Source organism: Corvus kubaryi, unplaced genomic scaffold, assembly GCF_017639235.1.
Source record: "Corvus kubaryi isolate FWS band 111438036 unplaced genomic scaffold, C.kubaryi_AGA036_p1.0 130, whole genome shotgun sequence".
In the NCBI taxonomy this organism is placed as follows: domain Eukaryota; kingdom Metazoa; phylum Chordata; class Aves; order Passeriformes; family Corvidae; genus Corvus; species Corvus kubaryi.
In genome coordinates this window covers 1,191,283-1,217,109 of record NW_024580665.1, presented here as the reverse complement: position 1 = coordinate 1,217,109, position 25,827 = coordinate 1,191,283, and the positions used below count along the sequence as shown (strand labels likewise).

At 42.7% G+C, this 25,827-nt stretch overlaps 1 protein-coding gene across 8 annotated transcripts in view; it reads left to right on the top strand.

Annotated features, from left to right (window-relative positions):
* The first annotated feature begins 6 nt into the window (after positions 1-6).
* Positions 7-25,827, top strand: part of IL1RAPL2 (interleukin 1 receptor accessory protein like 2) — a 386,734-nt gene continuing 360,913 nt past the window's right edge. For 4 of the 8 annotated variants that reach the window (XM_042027864.1, XM_042027854.1, XM_042027872.1 and 1 more), the window contains exons 1-2: positions 7-134; positions 13,394-13,494. In XM_042027864.1, coding sequence (XP_041883798.1) covers positions 13,413-13,494 — 82 coding nt within the window. In that variant the 5' untranslated portion in view covers positions 7-134; positions 13,394-13,412. Of the gene's footprint in view, positions 135-534; positions 950-1,426; positions 1,559-2,766; positions 2,861-13,393; positions 13,495-25,827 lie in introns of those variants that run through there. The other 4 variants (XM_042027881.1, XM_042027827.1, XM_042027845.1 and 1 more) reach the window with 4 other exon arrangements.

Below are 25,827 nucleotides of genomic sequence, written 5' to 3'. Positions count from 1 at the left end.
GGAGCTGCGCCCCGCGCACACGGGCCGTGCCCGCCCCGGTGCAGCACGGTCGGCAGCCGCTCTCCCACTGCTAGCGCGGCGGGGGACGTCCGCAGCCCGCCGGCATGGAGCCCTAGAGGGGAGCTGCTGGGGAGGTGAGCCCTGCGCGCGCGGCGCTTCTCGTGGTAGTTCTCTTCTTTTATTAAAAAAAAAAATTCCCTCGGAAAAAGAAAAGTTCGTCCCTCCTCGGTGCCGCCGCGCGCGGGACGAGGCTGAAGTGCAGCTACTGCCGCGTCCCTCCCGCAGCTCCGGGGCAGGCGGAGGGAGCCCGGGGTCCCGCTGGTGCCGGGGCGCTCCCGAGGGGCTCCGGGCAGGGACCGCCGCAGCTCCGGCTCTCCGTCCCGGCGCCGCCGGTCTCGGAGCGGATCCACCGGGCCGGAGCCGTCTGTGCCGGCGCGGTCGCTCCGCCGCTCCCTGTATCGAGCCCTGCTGCTGTTGGAGGGGCCGGGAATATTTTCTGTCACGAAGTGGGGGGTCTCGGTTGGTACCGAGGGTCTCTTAGCCTCGCGAACGCGTGCGGGGCTTCCCGGGAAAAGTGTTACTGCCGGGGATTTAAAATAAAACCACGGGAGCAGGTGCCTTTTGGGATGTTGCAGCTCGGTGGAGTCTGTTGAAGAGGTGCCGGTGCTTTGGAGGTTTGGCTGCTCGGGGGTACCGTGGTGGGTGCTGAACAGTGGGACTTGAAACCTCTGTTTGCCTCTGAAAGTTCAGTGACAATAAAGCTGCTCTGGTTTCCTTTGGAGTCTGATGGAAATCTGCTAAAAGGCATCAAACATTTCTCAAGTGGCTTGGATTCAGCGGCTGTTTTCAGAGTGCCTGTCCCTGGACTGCTATCTCTGCTAGGACGCAAAGAATCAAAAGTTTCTGGTGGAAAATGCTGTAAGCTGCGGTTTCTCAAAGTTGTAGTAAGGTCTGTGTACTTTTGGCAATTTCTGCGGCTGTTGGGTTAACACCTAAACTTGGTTTGTACCGTGAGGGAAAACCAACTGTGGTAGAAGCCAGGACTTTGTAGTGCTCCTCGGCAGTGTTAATACTCTCTTTTTTTTATCCTGATTATTTATAAAACAATAACATATTTTTAGCCTGTGTGTCTGGTCTATGGATGTTACAATATTACTACCAGAGTGCAGGTAGGTTTGAGGTTGTTCAGGGAATTGTTAGTGGTGGAGGCAGGCGAGGTGAGCTGCTGTGGGCTCGGGAGCAGGAAGGGCTGCGAGGAAGAGCAGTTTCACGGTGCCCAGGCACTGTGTGAGTGTGGCTGTTGCATTCACGCCCGAGACAGGCACTTATTCGCCCCAAATGCTTCCTGTCCGTGCCAAAAAGGGGACGTTGATTCTCCTCAGGGCTAACCTGTGCAGCTGCGTGGCTTTCTGTGGTGTCCGTAAGAGCAAGTGACTGCCTGCCCTGCTTCTGTGTAGAGTGCATGGGAAGGGGGTTCCCGCCGGAGGCAGGAGCTGGCCAGCCTTGATGGGGACATGGTGTCTGAAAAGCTTTCCTCATGCCATACCCGAGGCAGGAGGTAGGTCTGGGGTGGAAGCTCATAGCGAGTGAAGCGCTTGCTTTGCAGTGGAGTTGACTGCAGGAGAGATAGTGGGACACGCAGGGATTTGGGATTTTGGGCTCCCTAAGCCAGCGGGGTGTAATGCATGTGCAGTGGGCATGAGAAGTGGAGAGTTCTGGCAGTTCACCAAGACACAGGCAGTGGTCTTCAGGAGCGAGTCCGTGATTCATCAAGGGTTGTAAGTGGTGATGTGCAGGATGGTTTTCTGAGAAATTACTAAGGATTGCACCCTTCTGAGGATGTTTCTCTGGGCACAGGAGACCTCTTGCAGTGGGAGGACGGGGGCTTGGGCCGACCTCCCTGCAGAGTGCTTGTGTTGCTACGCAGCAGCTTGCACCTCCAGCATGCTCCAGATCTGAGTCTGTGAAGGGAGACCTTCCTCTCCTGAACTAAAGCTTTCTAGCTGGTGACCAAGGGTAGAAAGCACATAGAATTGTCTGTATGGGTGTGCGTGCACTTCTTGCTTGCTCCTGGGCATTGGGGAGGGGTGGTCAGCTGGGAACATTCAGGGTTGTTAGCTGATAGCAAGACTTCCTTATACTCTCCCACCTACTTGGGCTGTAGGTGAGCATAGGAGAGAGAGATGAATCTTTGATTGTTCCATTTGTAGGGCTCAAGAGTTCTCTGCAGCACACCCTTTTCCTTTCATGGTACCTGGAAGCTCCTAGGAGGTTTTTCTTCAACTTGTTTGATGATTGATGCTTTAGCAGTTAAATGGGGGGGGGGATGGAGGGAAAAGGGAGGAAGATTTGCTTGCACAAGAGGTAGGAAGGAAGGCCAGGTGTGCCACATTAATGCACTCAGCCAGTGTGAGTCAATTTTAGTGGATGCGACACAATTACTGGAGCCTCAGTGCACGAATGGCATCAGCCAGTGTTGTCTGAACTGCTCTGTATCTCACAGAGCAATGGAAAGCCTTTTAATTTTCAGAGCTGCCAGTCTGGTGGTTGCACTTTGAAGCAGTGCAGTAGCTGAAGCTGTTGGAAACCAATGTGGGGGGACTGACCACTCTCCAAAAAGAAGTCAGATCAAAAAAGCCTGAAAGGATCAGGAGGCATTCATAGCCTGATATGGTGAAGGTGAGCTCAGCAGAAGGGCTGTTTTTGTTTCACAGATCACTTCTGATCAGGCAGGGATTGGTGGTGTGGGAGAAGGAGGAGGAAGATTTGATGGAGGCTGGAGGCCTGGGCCTCAGAAGAAGCTGGACTTGGCAGCCTTAAGCCTGGATGCGGCTGCAGAGGAGTTTGGAAGTAGAGGCAGGTAGGAGCACACTTGCTGGTCTCAGGATCTTGTGGGTGTTGTGCTGTGCCACTGTGGGATAAGCTTGAGCCACGGAGGGTTTAGGAGTGTGTGTGTCTGGAGGTGTCGTGCAGCTGCTGGAGGCAGTGTGTGTGTGTGTGAGGAACCCAGCAGAGATGCAGATAGGCTGCTGGAGAACAAGGAGGAGGGAATGGGGACAGCATGTGAGGCGTGTACCTCTTGGGATGCTTTGCCTGCTTGGAGAGGACTGGAGGATCCAGGCTGTCTGGATGGGATGTTCCTGTAAGGGGATTTGGTTGATTTGCATAGGGAGAGTAATTTCTTTCCATGACTGTTCTCAGCTGTTTCCTGGGGAGAGAAAAATACATATTATAGTAATCACTTAAAGCTGTGGAGACCAGTGTCTTCTATGTGGCATTTGGAAGGGAGAGGCTGTTCAACATTTTCTATGCCCTGAATTGTGATGCCCTTGTGGGACCAGAGGTGGAGGAAAAGTTCCAAGGAGCATGTGCAGCCAGTTGTCCCTGCTGGCTGAGGTGGGAAGCTGCCAGGGATGGCTGGGGCTGGTGGCCTTGACCTGTGTGTTTGAGGGAAGTTGTACTCGCTGTGAGAAGTACAAATAAAGCATTTATAGTGTATGGACTTTTTCTGCTCTCTGAAACATTCAGGCTCTGAGTAATGTCTCACTTCAAACTGACGCTCAAGCTGAAAATATCAAGGGATGCTAAATTATGAACAATTGTTAAACAGCCTTAAAGAGCTGTATGGGAAACTGTGTCTGCTCCTAATTTCTAAGCCTTTCTTAAACAGTTAGAGTCTGAGCTATTTATCAGGAGCTCTTTTAGTGCTAGAAGGGAAAGTGAACATTTAAAGTGTATCACAAAACAAAGAGGCACTTTGAGGCAATTTGCTTTTCAGGATGTCCAACTAAAACCAAATCTTTCTTTAAACAGCCTTGAAAAGAAAACAGGGAGAAGAGATCCTGCCCTTGATGAGAATAAGGAGAATCTTTTTGCTAGCTTTGATGGTGAGGGTTTCCTCTGGCATCTGGTACTAGATCCAGGTAAACCCCCTTGGAATTGGTGGAGGACTGAGGATGTGTTATATTCAGTAACAAAGCTGGTGAGAGAGACTGTGTTAGAAATTTCTGTGGGGTTTTGGCTAATCCTTTCCACCCCAAAAGGACTACAGAAAATTCCTTCCACCCCTCTTCTCTTTGTTTTATGTAACAGTTAATTAACAAGGATGTTTATTTGACAGAGCAATATAATAATTCAGGGCACATAAAATATGTATTTTACTTTTATTTTGGCTACATCAGAACAAAACTCCATTGTTTTCAAGATTTCCATAAAATGTGTCAAAGTACTATTCTATTAGCAGTTTCACATGGCTCTCAAATTCTGAGGGGCTGTTGTTTCTTTGCTTGCTTTATTAAATTCTTATTTTCACTCAGACAGATGTGGCAATACATATATGTAAAGTCCAGTCTCTGGTTATGTAAGGGAAAAAAAAATCCTCATCAAGAATATGTTTATCACTCTAAGGAACTGAGATGGTGCTGAGTTCAGTGAAAGCAACTTGCCTCTCCTGATGGCAAAGTGCTGTGTCTGGCTTATCTGGAACTGTGTTTTCTAAGTGGAAAACTAGATGAGTGTTTTATAAGAAACCTGACAAGCTGGTATGTCATCTTTTCCTGTTAATTCTGTCTTCTTTGAGCATTATATATTAGTTAGGGAAGTGTGTGGCCACAGATGAGATCAAGGAATGAATTTCTAAGCACATTGCGTGCAGAATTGTATTTTCACAGAGCCTGTTTCGTTAATGTGCAGGAGTGAAAGTGGACCAGATTTGCTATGAATAGTGCAAATATTGTTACTTTGTTAATATTGCAGACCTATGGGTGTATATAAGAGCAGGGGTAAAGTCAATACGGCTGACAGTTTCAGCTGTAGTCTTTCTGCTGTGCGGTCTTGGAAAGAGGCCTGTTTTAAAGGCTCTGTAAAAGCAGGGAACATTTCAGCATGCAGATGGCAGCCCAGTCTAAAATCTAGTTCTGTTGGTGCTGAGCACCTCTGTAACAAGCCTTGAGGAACACAGGGGGAACTGGAGAAGTGGTGTGGGGGGAAAGAGGAGGGATATGCTATCTTTCAGGATTGAGACCTCCCTTTGAACTGTCTCTCTCCCTTTTTAATAGCTTTTCTGCAAAAGCTGCTTGGGGAGCAGGGTTAGAATGAATATGAAAGCAGCAAAGCATCTAATCTTTTGGCTTAATAATGCTCCTGTGTAGGCAGCTGCGAATTGGACAGACTTCCTTATTGATATAAGAGCAGAGAGCAGTGAGTGAAATTGTTGTGGGTGGGAATGGTCTTTTCTCATCTCTTTTAATCTGAAATGTCTTCTCCTTTTGTAGTTGAGGCTCTGTGGTGAAGACCTGTGATCGCTGGCAGGGCCATCTAAAGCACTCAGGAGGAAGGGCCATGACCTGAGCAGTGGTGTTTGTTGTGGATATCAGCAACTGAAGAGCTGGAGTCATGTGCAGCCACGGTTTTTCTGGAATTTACAGGGTTTATCAGTAACTCTAAGCCTAAGAGTTCTCATCAGCAACTTGGTTTTTTTTTCACTCAAGAGATCTGAAAAACAGGAGTCGGAGTCCTTTTTTCCTGAGCGGGGCTTTTCCACAGTCCAGGGCAGGCTGGCTGGGCTGGGTCTGAGAGTAGCCTCTGAGTTTGTCTCAGCTCAGAAGAAATTTGCCATCCTGGGGCAGTGCCCAGAAACCTTTTCAGCTTTGAGAAGCATATGTGTTTACCCATGGCTGGGGCTCCTCTCTCCCCTCGAATGGCTGTGATTACTGCTGCACCTTGCTCTTCATTGGGAACTTCCTGCTGTAACTGCATCAATTCTAGGATTTAGGCTGATTTAAGATTATTCTTAAAATCTCTCCCCTTTCCTTAGTGCTAGTGTACATGTTTAGCTTTCCAAGAGTAGATTGTCTTCGTATTTTCTTCTCTCCCCCAGTGGGCTTTTCTGTAAGCTTTTAAGTACTTCTGCAAGGTGGTGAGAGGCTAAGCCTCATTTTGTAAACCTAAACTGGCTCTGAGGGTCTTTACATTTCCTACAGTACTTCATGTTGCCTGAAGTACTGTATTGATTAAACCACAATCTGCAGGAGTAAATATATGTAGAGTATTAATATCTTCTACTCTAGGGGGAAAAAAAGGCTGTAAATTAATTGATCCATTATGTTGACCTCATAAACCATGACGGCTTGCAGTACAGCTGTAATCCTCCTCCCACAACATGTATTTCACTTTGAATGTCTGTAAAAGGCCTGGACTGCTCGAACTTAAAAGCTGTGATACTGGACACACATATCCATCTATCCTAGGATGTGCAGTTAGAATATTGCAATAGTTAAGGCTGAACAGTAGTTCTCTCTAGAATCCAGGGTAGTGCTGAGTCAGTACATCACTGATGGTGCAGCTGGGCATGAGGCTTAAAAACCAGTAGCCAACTTTCTCACTCCTTTGTCATTTTCGTTCCTCCTTACAGTTGCTTTCTATATTTCCGAGTGCAGGAGCTGCTGCAATGAGGGGCGAGTACGATTCAGGGATTTAAAATCTAGTTTGAAGATATAATGAACTTGAATTCTGTGTGAGTTGCTTAGGGAATCGAGGTCAGTGTGTGGTGTGAGCTGATAGAACTCCCATCTGCTAGTCAGTGTTGAGTAGTCCTAGTTCTTCTGGTTTACAAATCTGTTAAGATGGGCTGCTTAGATTTTAATCGAATTTTCTTAGTAGCAATTTAGATGCATGCATGTATCGTATGCTCATCACTCTTTTTAGTGTTTTGATGCTATAGATATTGTAATCTTTATCTATACTTGGAATATTTCAGGGGATTTTTCCATTTCCTGCTTTTTCTTTTTTTTTCTTTTTTTCCTCCATAAATGAGCATTATTTCAAGGAGCTGTTGGATCAGAAAATTCTTGTAAGAAAAGGTTTTTGTGTTAATTCTTGCAGGGTTTTCTCTACAGGGCAAGCCAGCAGTTTGCTCAGTGTTGAGTCTGACTGCCACTTTACCATAACTAAAATCACTTCTACACTCTGCAGCCGGACATATTAATGGGGGAAGTTATGGGGTGTTGGCCATCCGCAGTATTTTTCTTTTGTGCTTGGTGCTAAAGCCCCTTTTTTTGTTTCTCTGTTACACTGTAAAATGCTTTTTGAAACTTTAAGATTCTGCACTTGGTATCTTCTATAGTTCAATTTGGAAGATATTTAATCTTTTAGTGGAAGCATTACAATCTTTTCAAACAAAACCTCGGTGTTAGCACCAAAGGGGTGGTGCTGTTTGTTTCTTCTGAAATAACTGATACAATTCTGAGTTTATTCCCTTCACATCAGAGAAAATCTGTGAGTTTTAGGTTTTTTTCCTTCTTTTGCACCCAGCCTTTAGGGGAATCATTACAGGTAAGTATTATAACTGTCATAGGTTAGCAAGCATAGTCCTGGAAGGGACGTCCTTGCTAAGGGGTGCTTACAGTTTCCTCTGGGAACTGATAGAACCTATCAGCTGGCCAGTTTGAATATGGACAATTCTCTAAGCCACTTAAAGTTGTGATCACCTCTGTGATCCACATTTAAGAATAGGCAAACTCCCCCTCCAAGCTCTCTCTCGTTTCCGGCGCTGGGACAGGTGGCTGCGGGCCCCGAGTGGGGGCCAGCGGGCCCGGCCAGGCCCTGCTTGGGCCAGGCCGGGCCGGGCCACGGCCATCCTGGAGCCATGGACCTGTTCCAGCCATGGAAACCCCCCACTGCCTTGCCGTGGGCAGCCAGAGCGGCTCGGCTCTCCCCCCTCTCCACTGCGATAAGAAACATTCAACATTCCAGCTGCAAAGCTGCAAGGCCGAGGTGAGAGTAACCCTTTTTATTGCTGTGAAGAGCTGAAAACCTGAGGGAAGAGAGAGAGGAGATGCTTAAAGCTGAAATTCTGTTGTGAAGCTATGATCTATCAGAGTATCCTGTTGTAATTTCATGAAGATATGGGGGGTGGAGTGTTCAACTCATAAGCAGAAGCACCTGCGCTGAGATAGGCAGATGCTGACGCAGCTGTAATTTCATGAGAAGTTTGGGCAGGGAGAGATGAACCAGATGAGGACTTTTGCTCCAAACGGGAAAGGAGAAAACCTCAGTCCCTAGAGATGAACCAGATGAGGACTTTTGCTCCAAACGGGAAAGGAGAAAACCTCAGTCCCTAGAGATGAACCAGATGAGGACTTTTGCTCCAAACGGGAAAGGAGAAAACCTCAGTTCCTAGAGATGCTCCCAGAGATAGTCCTAACGATGAAGATGATGAAGACCCTTTGCTCCCAGGGAAGGAGAAGGGCCTCTGTTTTTGTTTCTGAACGGCTCAACCTTAAAATTGTACCCCAAAAAACTTCAAGAGTGGACCCTCAAAAGCAGTTGTGGGAAAAGCTGCAAGTCGGGGGAAGGGACTCACACGCAGGCAGAGAGACTCCTCTTCCTAAATGGACTGAACAATATTTGGAAGTGGGCAGCTGTCTCGTTGTGATAATGTTTTCATAGCATGAGCAAGAAGAGACTTCTCTTTCTAAATGGACTGAACAAGGTTATTATGGAAGTGGTAAACAGACTGAACATCTTAAGGGTTGTCTTTGAACATTGTCAGTGGGAGAAGGGAGGAAGGTGGGGGGAGGAGGAGAGTTCTGAAGGTGGTATAATTTTTTTTTCTTCTTTTAGGTCTGTTAATAAACTTCTTTATATTCTTTCAAGTTTGGTGCCTGTTTTGCATTTCTCCTAATTCTTATCTCACAGCAGATAAACAGTAATGAGTATTTTGGACCAAACCACTACAATAACCTTGTCAGTATTTAACTGTGGGTTCCCTTTGCTTTGTCAGGACAAGACCTTGCTTTTTCCTTGTATTACTGTCATGCAGGTGATACACTGCTGAGCCAGTAATAATCCCAAACAGTTTAGATGTTGTCTTATTGTTGCTGTTTACTTCCAGTTTGCATAACGCAAGCACTGTGTTGTGCAGGCACACCATGCTTCCCTCATTTTAAAATTTCCCTTTAAATTTCAGCTGAACAAGGAAAATGAGGCAGATGTGAGTGTAGTTAAGGACCTGAGTCCAGTGGAGACTTAAATCCTGCAAGACAAATGCCGAATGCACACTGCCTTGTAGAATTAATGTTCCTTGTGTATTTAGACAACTTAAGTGGCTGGTTATGATGGTGAAGATGCACAATGAATTAGGCAAAATGAAATATTCTTTGATGCTCATTGAGCAGCAGAGCGAGGAACACTGCATGACCTGTATCAAGTAGAGCTAAAGATACATTATTTCAGCTAGCATGCATCTCTGATCTTAAGTATCTTTTGTTTGTTTCAGCTATCAACAAAAACGAACTGGTGCCCATTGTGGATTGCTTCCAACCAACATATTATATGGGCTGAAAATCTTTTAGTAATTAACAGCTCAGTGTGGTATGTTGACAAAAGAGAAGACCTGAGAGTGAGTTCATATTAAAATTTAAAGCCTTAAAAAGTGGAGTGGGGAAATGGTTTGAAAAGAAAGGAACAGGACTCACCATCTCGTCTATTGTAAAGACAATGAAAGAATTACTGTTGCCGTTTCATCCTTTGTGTGGGGGGTGAAAGCGGTAATTTATTTTTGTGAGATATCTGAGCAACAAAACCTGACAATTGGAAATCACTAAAGAGGTGGGTCGCTGTTTTTAATGAGTGCCTTCTGCATCACAGCTTCTGTGGAGAAACCAGAACTTACAGAGCCTCACGGTGTGTCAGCAAATCTCAGCTTGTGCACAGATGTGTGCCTGAGTGCACATGCACTGCTTTTCTTGTTTCCTTTTAAAAAGGAGCACTGCATAAACAAATCTTGTGGTATGAATTAGAGCAAAGCTAAATTATAAGTAAAGCGTGAACTTGGGAATCTCAATGCTGGGTTTTGTGCAAAATCTTAATGCTCTGATTTTCTTCTCATTTCTAAGTGCCTCCTTCTAACCTTGTCACTTGAAGTTCCTTTGAGTCCCAGAAGCCATGTGAGCTGAAGTGTGTGCTGGAAAGACAGCAGGCAGTACATGAAGGAAACGGGTAACAGCAATTTCCCAAGCTCTGTTTTCTGAGGATTCAGGTAGAAGAAATAAGTTTTTCAACAGAGGTGAAGGGCGTTTCAACAGAGGAGTTGGGATGGTTTTTGTTAGAAGAACAAAATTTGTGCTGCATTGCAGCCTGGTCCCTTTGTAGTTTTGGGTGCTTTGTAGTTTACAGGACACTGTGACAGTTGTCCAAAGTCTAGTCTAGCACAGATGGGGTGAAGAGGGAAGGAGTGACCTTGTTGGCAATGCAATGATGAAGAATTAAGTTGTCACACCTTGCTTCTCCTACACTTCTCCCTCTGATAGTGGCAACCTCCCTTTACTTCCCTGGACACGAATACAACGTGGCAGGTCACAACAAGGCTCTGACCAGTGATCTTTTCAGCTTTGTCAACAAGCACTTCATTCTGTGTCTCTCTTCCTTCCTCTTGATGATTTTTGGCAAGTTGGCTGTAATTGGTATTTCTGTCTTTATTGAGTAAGATGTCTTCAGTCTTCTGGGAATGGTGTGGACTTGGTTCCCCTCTTATGAGGCATATCCAATAGAGTATTACATTCTTGTTACAGCTGTGAGCACCTACTCACACTTGCTTGGAGTTTGCAGCATCAGAGTAAGTGGCTCCTCAGGGAAATACTGCTCAGTGCCTGTGAGGGGAAAGTTTGTCAAATGGCAAAATCAGCCCCTGCCTGGAGGGAAGTGGCATTGAACTTTGACTGGTTTATTCTATCTTGTGTCTCGTCAAGCTTGCACAGTTTTCTTCATGTTCTTCATCAGACCATAGACATCCACTACACGTTTATTCCCAGAAGCCATGCACAGAGCTGGCTTGAGTCTGTAGTCCATCCCGCTGCCTGATGGGTGAGTGAATGGGCCTGAGGAGGAAGTTGAGACCAGTCCTGTTGGGACACATGGGGAGAATCTTGGCACACTCAGCTCCAAAAATCTCCTGAGCAAATTTAGAACTTAGTTTCAAGCCAATCCAACCTTCCTTCTGGCTGCTGGACATTCTTCTGGGGGAAATACAGCTTATTTTGTATCTTTTGTTCTTTGTTAACCTGAATGTTTAAAAACATCTCTGATAGGGCAGTTTGAACAGCCTGACTGTCTGTAGCTGGCTGCTGTCTCAGGACAGACTATCAGCTGACCCACTGGTCACACTGGTGTGACTGATCCCACTTCCTGGTGGAATGTCTACCATGGTGGAGGTGACACCTCAGACTCTGATGTGTATTTTCATGCCAGCATCAGGGGAATTGTGTCAGGTGTGACAAGCTGAGGCTTTGGGTTTGATTTTGAATGACTGGGTGGTGCTGTGTTTTCTTGCCCTTTTCCTGCTCTATTTTCCTGATTTGTGGAGGTACAGAGACTGACTGCCTTGGTGAGACCAGGGCTTCAAAAAGTAAAACTCCTATTGATGCTGACAGAACCAAGAATTTTCCACTCTGCCTAGCATTAATATTGGTTGGGAGAATTTGCTTTGAATTTTTAAATGTATTTAATGCAGCGTAGCTTGTTTGGGGTGGAGATGCACAGACCCATGTGAAAAAGGACCTAGGAATTCCATATTTCAGCTGCAATAACTGAAGGGAGGAAAGTGAAGAAAGTAATTTGCAAAGCTATACTTGAAAATCATTCTAGCATAACATCATCATTACAATTATCTGTCAAAAGATTTAGTTCAATTACTTTTTTTTAAGCTCTCTTGTCAAGATGGCCTTACTTGTTTTAGGACTGTGTTACTGTAAGGAGAGGTCAAGGAAGAATGAACGCTAATTCTGTCATTAACCACTGTCAGACAGCCTTCAGTTCATATTATTCCTTGAAAATACCTTAGCATCGTTACTGTGAGGAATCAATAGGCATAAAGTGCCATAGAATTCAGGGAGGAAAAAAAATCCACTGCCTGTTTATAGATTGTAGTATGGTAAGGTGAGAGGAAGAGAACTTCATTTTTAAGGGGTAATTTTGAAATAATTGAATAGCAGCACAATTCCTGTAGTGTAAAAGATTATACAGGGTTCCTTACATTTTCTTCACACGATGGTAGGCCAGTAATAAAATTACAAGGGAAGAATATTTGATGTAATAAACTCATATTAAACCGAGTAAGCTTCAGTGAACAGCAGGACACTGCACCCTCTTGCTGCTTTGTCATTTTGGGCAAATGTTCAGAGCTGCAAAGGGTCTGGGCTGCTCCTGAAGTTGAGGGTTTGGGACCTCTGAGTGGGCTGGGTGGGCAGATATGTTACAGCATTTGCAGGAGGATTCTGTTTCATTGGCCTCAGTTTTGAGTGCTAATGCAGGTAGTTTTGTGCATTTCTGTTTAATTGAAACTGCTGTAAAATGTTTGCTGAATCTTTTGGTGCAAATAATAATTTCACAGTGATTTAGATGACTGTCCACTTTATCTGATAATAAGGGTCCTGATCTGAAGTCTGTATCTTATACGGAGATGAATTCCTGGAGTTTAAATATATCAAGCCACTTAAAGGCCCATGACTTCAAGCTAAGCATGTATTTGAGGACTCTAGCTTATAATTAAGCATCTCTCTTTCTCTGAGAGAGATGGGCTTTGATGAATTCAGGTTTTTTTTTCTACCTGTTTTTAAGTGCAGAGAAGGAGCCTCAGTTTGCTCTTGCTATCTTTTCTTGAATGGCCTGGTACTTGGACAGGAAAATAGAATTAGTTCCAGTAATTATATAAAATTAGAAATAAAATTCTAAACTAGATTTTCCCTTTTTCTTTTTTAATGTAAATAATATAAAGTAAGTAGTAAACTTCACAGGAGAGACTCCTGAGACCTACATTCATTGATTTCTGAGTTTTGTTTGCCTTTTTTTACCTCGTTGTATAGGACAAATTTCTGGAACAGCATTAATTGTAGGCAATTGTAGACATTGTTGGAGCTTTTACAAAGCCACCAGGGGGAAAGTAAGATTGCTAAGAGAGATTGCATGAATAACTTACTCTGTGTCTTTTCCTGAACAGTATGAATTTTTAAGTGTGTGACCTGTTTGTATGAGACAAAGTTAATTATGACCATCAGGGTCTTCCTCTTAAATAAAATACAGAAATCTGCCAGATTAGGCCCATACTACTTCAAATAAACTGTGGTTTTTTCTTTGAGAGCAAAGTGATATTTTTGAGATGTCGTTTAAAAAAAACTCAACCACAATCACACCTTTTGTGTGATAGTCAGAGGTAAATTGTTCATACATGGTTACTTTGAACTGTTATGTTTTCCTACTCCTGCATAAACATAAACCCAGAAGTTGTTACATTAAGCTATTGCCCTGTAATGGTTCTTTGAGAAATGTTTACCTGTAGTTGCTGCTTTGTTGTAGTGAAAAGCTGTGGTTCAGACTTTGTACTATGTTTGCATTTCAGCTGTCACAGAAAGTGAAAGATGAAGCCTCTTGTTCTCTTGGTCCTTGTGATCTGTACTGTAGTCAGCATGAATTTGAAGCTCGTGTCAAAGAGAAATTCTGGTAAGTCACAGAAAATTATTTTTACTTTTGGATCTGGACCTCATGCTCATGCAATCAAGCATTTTAGAGGCCTGCTTTTTGTTTTGCATATATACTACTTGTTCTGTTCTGCCAAAAATAAAAAAGAAATCATAACTGATATGGTTTGCTTAGTAAATGATTACAGGACGAATTTTCTCAATATAATTTTCTGTTGGTGTGACTTTAAGCTGTTTGAAAGGGTCCTTATGTTTTCTTTTGTTAAAAAAAAAAAGAAAATGTTGATCGGGTTGAAACCTCACAAAGATAATAATGACTTTGGCATTGTGGCATTGTTCTAGCATCCAGTCTTTTACTTATGCTAAGGGATTTTCTTAACTGTGGATGTGGTCTGTGGTGAGTTTTAGGTCTGGATGATGTTTTGTATGTTGAAAGGTCCTTGAAAAAGTTATGCTGGCCAGACATATGATCATATATAGGGTTAACTGGGAAGAGCTCTCCTGAGTACATAATCTCTGATTATTCTGGCAGTGGAAGGGAGTGGGAGTTGGTTCATGTTTACATCTGCTTTTGAAACCTACTAATAGTAACAGAACACTTCAAAGAAGCATTAGAATCTCTCCTTCCAGGGTAGACAGTTCATCTGGATAATGGTTCATCTGTACTTGAGCCTGAAGTGATGTCTACTGCATGCAGCTCTGCCCTCCCAAAGGAGTGACTTCATGAGACTGTTTGTATTTCTCAAATAAGATGTGAGTTTGGAAAACATTGGGCAAACAAGCAGGTCAGCTGCAGTGCTACACAGTGGTGTCAGTCTCTTACAGCCAGGTGTGTGTGTAAGGGTAAATATTGGACTTTGAAGAATGTTAACTTGTTTTTACGCACTGTGTGTGTGCTATATTTACACGTGTGAGGGCTTCCACTGATCTTGCTGTCCTCAAGGTCTTCAGTTTTTTCAACACTGCAGGTACAAACAGAAATTACTGACTTCAGTTGGTGTGGCCAGTATTAAGTTTAATTTCTGCATTTCTTGAGAACAGAGGAGAAAATTATTGGGCCGTCTTTTAAAAACAATTACATGTCACATCCCAGGCTGAGAGGTGTTGCTCTGGGAACTGCCAGGTTCTGGGCTGAATTCTTTCTGCTAGGCTGGAAAGTATAAACGGAGGTTGCTAAACTGCACTAGTCTCTAGCTTTTTGTTGTGGTTATTGTGTCCAGAACCCTGTTTGCCCTGTGAGAGCAGTCATGGGTATTGTGGTTTGGGAACAGTGCATCTTGGTCTAAACTCTGCTAAGGGTGATGGTGTTCCTGTTTTTCAAAACTGCTGTCACTGGCCTGGATGGAAACCCTCTGTGAGATCCACAATCAGTGTAACTGAACAGTCTCTATTCATTGATGCCAGGCAGCAGCACCTGGCTGCAAGCAAGGGCCTGTGCAATTCCTTTACCAGAAGTACATGACTGTAGAAGTGACATGCTGATGGTTGTAGCATCATTCAGCTGGTAGTTTACCTTTAATTATATATATATATATATTTAAAATCTGCTTTCTTTGACTCTGCAGAATGTCTTGTGTTAATAGCAGCTGTTGACAGTGTCAATTTAGGTTCAGTACTGGTGGGAAAAATGCTTTAATATGTTAGACTGCCTCTTGCTAAATATAACCACTAGTGAATAGGTGGTTCTTTTTCATTTCATTTGATTGTGCCAGTATGTGTTGAGAAAAAGATGAAGAGGAAAAAATGCACGTAAAGTAAAATTACAGTTTCTTTGCAAGTACATAATCATGTAGTTGGCTTTCACCTTCAATACTCATTCTGGTCGCTGCATGGAGCAAACTATTGATTTCTTTTTCTTTTTGCTTTTTCCACTACATTGTGTGTGAAATAATTTTCTGTTTCTGTGATATCAGCGCTTGGAGCAAAATTGATAATTTGACTCCTTTTCTGAAAGGTCTTTAGATTTGAAGGACTGTTGTTTGATTGCTTGGGGTTTCACTAAATGTTATATATTGTGAAGACAGAGATGCTCCAGAGACTTCTGAACTTTAAATGTTTGTATAGTTTTAGTGGAAGATCAGGGAGAGTGGGTGGATGCAGACAGGCAAATGCACAAAGAAAAAACGTCAGCATATTTTCCATAGGGTGACAGTAGCTGTAACAGGCTGGTGCTGTAGTTTGTTTTTGTTTTTTTTTTTTTTTTTACACTTGTGTCTTGATGAAGGAGAGTGGAAAGGAGAAATTAATGTAATAGTTATTTGTGGGCAGCTGCACTGCAGTGTAAACTGCAGGACATCTGGAAGTGGGAAAAGCGTTATAGCTGTAGATTAGAGCTGAGGTGGGGGGAGTGGATGAAGGGCCCAAAGGATGCTCTGTGGACAGGATCTCTGCAGCAGTGTCTGGAGGGGTGTTGTAGTCTTGGGTCTTGCTGGCTATTGGTATAGGGATGTCTGTGCTGGTGAGCATTCTTAAAAGGGGAAGGGAAATTGTGCAGACAGTTATGTAGAGCAGTGTGAAGCAGTGCATGGAAGGTGTTGACACTGATGATAAAGACAGATTTGGGCTACTAGGACAATAAACCAGCAAAATCGGTGTCTTTGCTGACTTACGTAGACTGGCGTTTTTTCAAAGCAATGCATAGAATTATTGCACAAATGGCCAGAATTGTGATTAGTGTCAAGTACAAGAGCAATTATGAAGTTGACTGGCATGCGTGTAATATCACATAATAGAATGTATCTTGTTTAAGGGGTAGGGAGGATCTAAAGAGAGCTGACTTGAAGAGGAACAAGGTAAAGATGAGGTGTTTTCAGGTAATGTAAAGGCCTCACTCAACTGAGGCAGTCAAAAGGGGAGCAGAATGTCCAGAAGGGCTTTATAGATGAAACTGGAGTTGACTGACAGAGAGGAAAGGTTTGGCTAGGAAAGCATCTTCAGAAGCTGGTGCAGAAATTCTCCTTCAAAGTCAAGGAATGGAAACCCAAGGGGAGAAAGCTGAGTATGAGAGCTCCACCAAGTGCACACAGAGGCTGGACAACAGGCAAGTCATTAAAGACTCTTGAGACATTAAGAGCCATTAAAGTCAGGAGTGGCTGATCTAAGATGTTAAACAGAAGGTGATGAAACGGTGCTCCAGTTGCCAGCATAGAGCTATAGTTTGCTGAAGAAACAATCCTCATGGAAGGGAATAGAAAAACAGATTTTTCTCATGTCCTTTACTTGCCCTTTGTTACAGATTCAGGTGTCCATATATCCCATTTGGAAAAGAGAAGCAGGGATGCATATGAAGACTGCAAATAGATTTTAGAGTACCCTGCAACGCTGCAAAAATGACACAGAAACTTGTAGCAAGACAAATTTGTTTGGCTGCTTCTCACTTGAGATGTGGTGCCAAAATAATTAAAATGGGTAGGCTAATTTAATTAACCTCATCAGATTTTTCTTTACAGGCAGCAACTTCCTGATGCTGCAGAAGAAATCTGTCATGTCTACAGAGTAATGATTCCTGTTTGTGGTGGGAACAGAATAGTTTGCCTCAAGTGTCTGTGTGAGTGTAATGTTGACTTAATTTTCACAGGCATTTCTTAATTTTAAGAAGCATTTTTGAAAACTGCAGGTCAATCTTTTTGCCTACTTTAAGAAGTAAAACTGAGCAAACAGCTAATGCGGGGACTGCAGCATTATCAATATCCTAGGAAGGGTATTTTACAGGTGGAGGTTATACAAATAAATTGAAGATGTGAGAGCTGCTAGGTTCCCAGCTGGTAGGTGATTTCCTTTTAATCGGATTAAGTGACTTCTTTTCCCAAAGCCTTTGTATATAGTGCTTTGAATAATCATAGCAGGGAATATAAAACCAATTAAAAAATCATTGCATTTTTAAAGCAAAAGATTTTTCAGATTATAGATTCTGTTTGACTTACCAGACATAATTCCATTAGTGAAAAATTGATGCCATTTATTGTTGCTGTATTATTTGCTGAGCTGCAATACCCTGTCTCAGCATGCTAGAGCTCTGGAGGGCATGTCAGCCTTATGTGGAGGAACAGGGGCAGACACCTTCAAGGTTTCTGTGAGGCTGCTGGCTGCAGGGCGTTTAGGTGCCTTTCTGCAGGTTAACAAAGCTTAATTGGCTCAGGCTTGGCAGGGGTATGTCCCCCAAGCTACACAGTCGTGTCTTCTCCTCTGCAGCCTGTCAGATGGATTTGCTGTGGGATTCCAGCCTTCCTTCTCCTCCTGTTTATCTTGGGACCATCCAAAAGGCATTCATGCCATAGGAGCAAGGGTATCTCTGATCCTCCACCCACCTCCACCTGCATCCGACTTTATCACCAACAGCTTGGGAGAGAAAGGGTTTGACTTGGCACTGGGCCTTGCTGTGTGTGGACATAGTCGAATTGTCTTAAATTCTCATTGATATTGCAGTGCCTTTTAACACATTAATTTAAAACCTACTGGCTTGATGTTTTATGCCTTTTAAATGTCATGCAGCCAACTTACTGCGGTCTGCTGTAGATGTTTCAGAGACCTTCACTTTCCTGCAGTTGTCACTACTTGTGCCTACAATTTCTGTCTGCTCCCTTCTGTGAAGCTCAGTCTTCCTGTGTTGTTGCCTGACCACTTTGGCCATGGAAACTGTGGCATACATGGAAGTGGAGGTGTTTGTACTTCAGAGATGACTCATGGATTTGTGCCTGGAGTGGGATATTCTAGATGAGCCTAAATCTAAAGTCCACTGCTCCTGCTGGAGTGGGCCCAGAGGAGCTGCTGGATGTGTGCTTGCAGTTGCCATTTGCTTTAGTTTGCAGTTGCATCTGCCCGAAGAGCTGACTTCTGACCCTGATGTAAAATGCATGGCTGTGAGCCCTCCCACGTCTGAGATACAAGGGATGCAAAAGAGGCTTTTGACTTTTGCTGCCTGCAAATACTGTGCAGACAGAGGAGACGGGAGTTTGGCAGTACTCATCAGCACAGGCCGATCTCATACTTTTCCCAGAAGATGTTAAGTTATTCACAGCTCCAGCAAACAAAGTCAGAATCACTGCTGTTCTAAGCTGTCATCAGTGCAGGAAAGTACAGCCTCTCCTGCATAAGCTGTTTCTGTGCATGGGTTCATGGCTGCTTGCCATCTGTTCTGTTTGGATCAGTGGGTAGCGAGGAACCAGGCTCCTGTGCTCAGTCAGGTCTTGGGGGGCTACCAGCAAGTCAGCTGTGAAGCTCTGGCCATTGTGCATCTCATTTACAAGGGTCTCAGCCTTAGTTTCTTCTCCTCTAGACAGAAAGCAGCATTGCAGTTGGACAGACCTGTCTGGAAGACAGCTGGCAGCATTTATACATTCTGTTTGCAGGTGGAGAGGAAAGGACATGTGCACAGAAGAACCAGAAAGGAAATAAATAATATGCTAGAGGTTTCGGTTTTTTTTAGTGACCTCAACCTGACAAGGTTTAAATATTGAACTTACTTAAGCACTCAAATTTTTAGCTATTGCACACATTTAAAATGAGTTCATATATAATTTAAGCAATTAAAATACTGAGCTGATACTTAAATATTAATGCTAGATTCCTTCCCAAAAGGGAAACCTTTTGTATTTGAATAAAATAAATGAACCCAGTTAAATTGTTTCAAGCTGAAATAAATCACAAAGGTAGCATCTTCGAGGGATAGGGAGAAATAAGCAAGCATGAAAGAAATGCCATTTCCTCAGTTACAAATCTATAATCTTCCACTTTTGCAATGGATATCATCTCAGCTGTTTGGATATCTGTTCTACATCTTGATTCAGCATGTAGAAGTTCATTAATAATATCTGAACTGCTAAAATACATGTCATCATGACTGAGATTTTTTTTTCCTCTCCAAAATGGGGCTTTTCAAATGAAAAAACCCTAATTTATCAAGGTGCCTTTGCTCCATTTTCTTTAAGATTCTAATTAGAAATTTTAAGAGAGATCTTCATTTCAGTATTTGTAGTGTGCTCACTTTGAGGGTGAGTGTCCTAGGTTCTGAAATTGACTGTCCTGAGGGACAGAAACAGTTCTTCTGGCATGTTTTGTTTTTCATCTTGTTCATGAAAATATTTTCGGAAGGTTTGTCTTACATAATGTTCAAATGAAAGTATGAATAATACAGCCGCAGACTTACCCAAAACACAGTCTTCAACCTCAGCATGTTGGCTCGTGCTGGAGATGAATATTTGCTCTCTTGGTAACATCTCCTGGTGCTGCAGGGGCTCAGAGGTAACTTAGGGGGACATGGACCTATCGGAGCTTTAAGGAATCTGTGGTGTAATGGCTTCACTTTGGGTCAGCTTCTGACCAAGAACAGTTCTGAAGTGTGCTTGGGTTTCCATAACTTAAATACGTTAAGGCAGCTTTTACACCCTGCTGAATATATTTGAAGGAATATAAATAAGGTTCCTTAGATTGAACTAGGTATGAATATTAATACACATTTTCATATCTCTGTCCACTGAATTTAAACTTTTTATTCTTCACTTTCAGAACCTTGCTTGTTGTTTGATGTGCATTTCAGTTTTGAGTTGCTAGTCCCTGTAACACAATGTATCAGAAATTTCTATTTTTTTTCACTTATTTGCTACTTGTTCTTGCCATGAGTGTAGCTGTTACAACGCCAAGCAGTGAAATTGTGAGGTAGGAGATGCTGGGGTCACTATGGCAAATAATGAGAAAAAGGAGAATTAAGATGCATGTGTGGATTCTTTTTTGTTTTGTTTTGCATTCAAGTTTTTGAAGAAGCTGGTTTTACAGATAATAAAGGAAGCATTAGATTTTTGCTTTCTCAGGAGGTGCAGAGTTAAGTATTTCAAGTTGTTGACCTGTGGAGGAAGGAAGGAATGTGTTTTGGGCTGTGCTTGTGTGTACAAATGTTAATACATAGACCTGTGTGAGATTGTTGTGTTCTGTTGTAATTGGCTGAAGTAGAAATGATTGCCTGTCTGTTAGTTGAAAGCAAAATTGATCTGAGCTGCAGTGTCACCTCTAGAGGGTACGTTTATCACTTTATTAATCTCTAACCCTTTCAAATCCAATCAATTCTTTCCTACAAGAAGCATGTTTAGTACTTATAATACATACTGATATGAAAACATACAGTGCTCTGCCACTGAAGACAGAGACTTATATTCAAGGTAATCTGCAGACCTGAGCACTTTGCTTTTCCAAGATATGGTCGCCAGGCTGCCTGTGTCCCCCAGCCTCTGCCATCAGTTCCTTCTTGCTTGCCCTCCCTGTGTGGTTCCTTGTTCAGGCAGGAACAGAGGCAGCACGAGGGTATTTCTGTTAGATTGACTTGTTTCAAACCTCCTCCACTTTTGGCAGTCACAGAACTGTAGCTCTGTTGTGCTGTATATGACCTGTGGAAACTCACTCCCAATTACTTTTTTTGAAGTTTTTTGACACTTCAGTGTAAGACACTTCAGAGTGGAGTTGGTTTGCATCTTTCAGGGATCAGGATTACTTTAAAAAGGTATCTGCTGAGATTTCTGCATCTGTTATTCCAGATGGAAAATTAAATAATAGTTGAATAAGTAGGAGACTGTATGATCCAGGCAGATGTAAGCATTGCTCAGTGGTTTTTCGTAAAGAAACTGGAGGCAATGGCAGTACCTGATGTGAGCTTTTGTATCTGTCTGTCTCATTCCTGTGGCTGTAATGAAGTGGGAGGAAAAGGAAGCTCCATCAGTCCCTGACTGGTACCCTGGCCTACCAGCCCCTCTGGGACAGAAGGCAGAAGGGAAAGTGGTACATGTCAGCTTTCCTTTCAGTGAACACGCCTGAATAGGGCAAAAGGGAAAGTCTGAAGTTCTGAAATTACTTTCTAATGTTTTAAAGTACAGTATTTTGGGTGTCACTCTTGCATGTGTCTGGAGGATGTGCTGGTGTTTAGACCTCCAGTAACCATGTGTACAGTTCAAATGTTTGTTAGGGCTGTGCAGCAGAGGCCTTGAAACATGATGGTAGTATTATTTTTCTGACTTTCCATGTTCTAGCTGTACTTTGTTACCTGGGCAGGGTTTTTTTAGTTTCATGGGACTATTTGGTGTTTTCGGTAAACATCTGCTACCGTAGTATTTCATACGAGTGCATTTTGTCTCTAATGTTTGCTTCATAGTTATTCCCATTTTACAGATGGCAGAAAATCAACAAGAGAGAAAACTGTATTAAGGTTGCCCAGCACGCTGAAGGTGACGCAGGGAATAATACACAAATTAAATGTTTGCCTCTGTTTTGTTGTGTTGCTAATGCCTTAGGCAAGGACAAGGAAAGCAGTCCTGTCTCCTAGAGAAATTTTGAGGCTAAATAAGCATGTGTATAAAATGTGCTTCTATGTCCTTGGATACATGGGGTAGAGAAAAGCTTCTTTAATTTATGTTATTTTTCAGTAGAAGATAGAAAAATGTGTCAGCTAGAAATGGAAGAGGAAAAGAAGGAGAGATATTCAGTTATACCAGGTTTTGTACACTAGTTTTAGACTTAGAGCTTTTGTCTTTGAATATTACAAGTCTGTTGTGTTTACTGGCTATTGGCTGCCCTTCCAGTGGGTAGCGGGGACACAAGAAGAAGAACCACTTAAGACTGTAAAATGACACGTGGAATACCTGAGGAGCCTCGAGCCCTGGAAGTGCCAGTCAAGTCTCTTGGGTAACCAAGTTTATAGAAACCTCTGTGTTTATTTACTGCTCTGACCTAAAGAACATTTGTTGATCCTGAGCTGCTGGGACTCTGCAGGCAGTCAGCTGCACTCGAGCCACTTTGGGCGCCATCTGTGCTTACCAAGTAGCTGCCCTTAGATTTTTAGCAGTACCAGGAACTGCAGTTCTGTCCTCAGATGAGTGAATAGCCTAAAACACTTTTGTCCAAGGCCACCTCAGTGTATAGTCTAACCAGATGTTCATGTTTATTTAAAGAAATAATGGTCCTTTCATCACACTGTACAAATACACATAAAATTTGAGGGCAAAGTTGTTTCACAGATTTTTTTTTTTTAATATTTATTTTTTAATATTTGAGATTTACTTTTCGGGTATGTTGAAGATAGAATTGACTTATTATTTGTGGAGACTGTTGTTAATATAGCAGATCAAATTTTTCACAAGACAGCTAGAATTGTTTGTTCTTGGATTTAAGCATTACGGTTTTGTTTCGCTGGCACTCGATGCACTCTGGGATCCTTATTTGGATCAATGTGCAGAGCCATTTCATGCATGCTTATGCTGTCTTACGTGTTCAGAAAAATATAGATATGGGTGGGCTTGGAAGGGGAGGTGTAATGTGAGATACAATCATTGATGTCCTTGAGTTATTAGTAAAATGCAGAAATATAATCACATTTTACAGAATAGGGCTCATCAGAATTTCTTTTTCAGTGACACAATTTCATTTTGAACAATAAATTCCCTGAGATGGATACATTTAATAATCAATGGAAAAGTGCTGGAACATGAATCAAAGGCAGGGTTATTCCCAGGTTCTGTATCTCTGGAGCTGAACAGCAGTATGTCTGGCATCCTTCAGATGGATGTCAGAAGAAGAAGCTGGAAGACCATGAACGCAGAGTGGTCAGGTCTCTACTGTTTCTGGGATTCCCTGAAGCATTTGGCTGTGTCACATCCCTCAGGTTTACTGCAGATGAGATCTGAAAACTGAGAAAGTGGGAGCACTTTAAAGTGCTGGGAGTGAAAGTGGAGCCAGGTCATCCTGCAAGCTTCCTTGGCTTCATGCTGGAAGTCGATCTGTAGCCATCAGCACTGCTCCCTGGCAGTCCTCCCTGGTAAAGAACAACCTCCTTCAGGACCTGCTTCTTTCTCTGTTGTTACAGGTTCCTATTGCAGAGTGTGTTTTGCTGAGAAAATAAACCAACTTTCAAGTGTTTCTAAAACACTTGTTTGTTCTGGTACTTTTGGTTTAGAAAAGAAAGTTTGAAACTTAAGCCAAGAAAATAATTATTAAAAATTGGAGCTCTTGAAAGTGTTATTTGTTTTTGTTGTGACCTTGAAAATCTTGCCCCATTATATAAAGCTGGAGAGGTGTGAATAATGGTGCGGGCTTAGACATAAGGGAGGAAATTAGGATGTGTATCACTGATGACACATTGGATATAGTATTTCCACTCAAAATGACATTTTAGGGAAATCGGGGACTACAGTAGAAATGCACTTAGGAGTGGAGTGTTTTAGCTTTATTGGAGCAGATTGAAAGCTGAAGCTTTTTGGCTGATTTCTGATACAGGTTAACCTAATTCCTATTCGCTGTGACTTTACATCATATTATTTACAGTATTATGATTTTTTCATCTGCATTGGATGATTAAATTTGCTCTTTACAACTCAGTGTTTGTTGCAAAGGGTTTTGTTCCAACTGTACAACATACCTCTGGCTTAGTGCATGAGAGATGAAACCTAAATCCAACCACCTGGGATGCCTGGCTGCAACTGTTGTGGACTTTACACAGGGAGACAGCTCTGCTGAGAAAGAAGGGTTCGTTATTAAATCCCGTTTTAGAAGCATCTACAAATGAACCGTTCCATTTTCTGTCCTTCATAGAGCTGTAATTGATGGTTTTCCCTGAAGGACACAGATGCCATGTGAACAGTTGGTTGTTCAGAATGCTGTTGTGTGAAGTCACTTGTAGAATGTGTCGCCAACTTGCTTCATGTTGTAGCAAGGAAGACTCCTGATGTGCTGTAGTAATTAGCTGTCTTTTGGAAAAGTATCCTTTTTTTTTCCCCAGAAGCAAAATGCTGGGTTACTTGGTCGTGAGAACTTAGATAATACAAATTCCACAATGCGATTGTAGAATGGCTTGGTAATGTCACACACAGTTGAAATGTTACATTAAGTCTCTCGGTGTGTAAATATGATCATCCTCAAGAAGGGGAAGTGGTTTGTTTATGCTGGGGGCTGCTGGGTAAAAGCTGTCCTCTAGCATATTTTCACTGCTACAATTGGCATGTTTTTCAGGTTTATGCAAGAAAAGTGCATTCTTTCCTGCACGTAGGGTTGCCCTTTCAGAATGATAGTGTGTAATATACTTATAAAAATCAGATCTCCTTTAATAGTTTTATTGTACACATGAAAGTTGTGCATTATCAGTGTAGTTACTTAGATAATTTAATGCTCCTTCCATGCTTTACTACGGTGCTTTTCAACAGGGAGCTGTAAAAGGTAATTTTGATCTCCTTAAACTTTGTATAGGCTATTAAGAAATATTTTTTTTAGTGGCAGAAGAGGGAATTCTATTTTGTCATAAAAGCCCCTTAAGACTCACCTTTTAAAATCACATCAAGCAGATAAGGGAAGAGATGGGAGCACTCAGTCACCTTGCTTAATGTTCAGGGATTCTTGAGCATCAGCACCTGTGGCTGGTGATCCCCAGCTGCGGGGCTGTGCAGCATTTGGTGACACTCAGTATCCTGTGTTTCCAAATGGCTGGGAGGTGAGAGGGAATAAAACCATCAGTGGTCTTGTGTAAGTGTGGTATTGGCTCTTCCAGTCTGTCCTTTGAGATGTTATTAGAGGTATTTTAGTGCCCCACACAGTTTAGAGGAAGGGAGGTGACTGAGCTGTCTCATTTCAAGGTCTTGTTCCCTGGCTCAGCTGCACTGGGATGCAGCCCTTGCTCTGGGTAGTCTTGGCAGGTACTTCTCAAGCTTATGTCCCACACACGGGGTTTGGGCTCTGCTCCAGGGAATTGGACTGGGCTGTATCATGTTCCATGCTCCTCTATTTTATTTTCTTCTTTGAGAAACTTCCTTTAGAGTAGGATATGCTGTAATATGCCAGGAGAATTAACCAGAGGAAGCTTCTATGTAAAGTGAGAGAGGAGCTCATTAATTGCTTAAAAATTAGGCAGTTTCCATCTGAGTAATCGGTGTTGGCTGGCTGGCCAGCCTTCCTCAGTCTAAGAAGTAGCTCATTAGTAGAATACACACAGATGGTACTGTGCTCTGAGGTACTTAAAATACACAGGCAGAGAGCTGTGTTAATAAGGCAAACCTGTCCTTAGCCTCTGTGACTGAGTTTGCTACAAGCAGCAGAGGGAATGGTGTCATTTGGTAAATATTATTAGGTAAATGAATTTCCATACATTTATTTAGTTTTCACTTTTTTTTTTTTCCTTGCAGATAACAGATTATGATAAATACTCAGAGTAATTTACTGTTTCTGGAAAAATTCTGTTGCAATAATAGACTTAGCGTAACTGCTTCATTTCTTCAGTGGCTGATTTACCCATATAATTGCCTAGAGGGAGAGATGTATTCAGAGCCTAATTTTTATTTGGAATATATATAGATTTTTTGCTCTCTGTTCTTTCTGTATGCAGTTTGTTAAC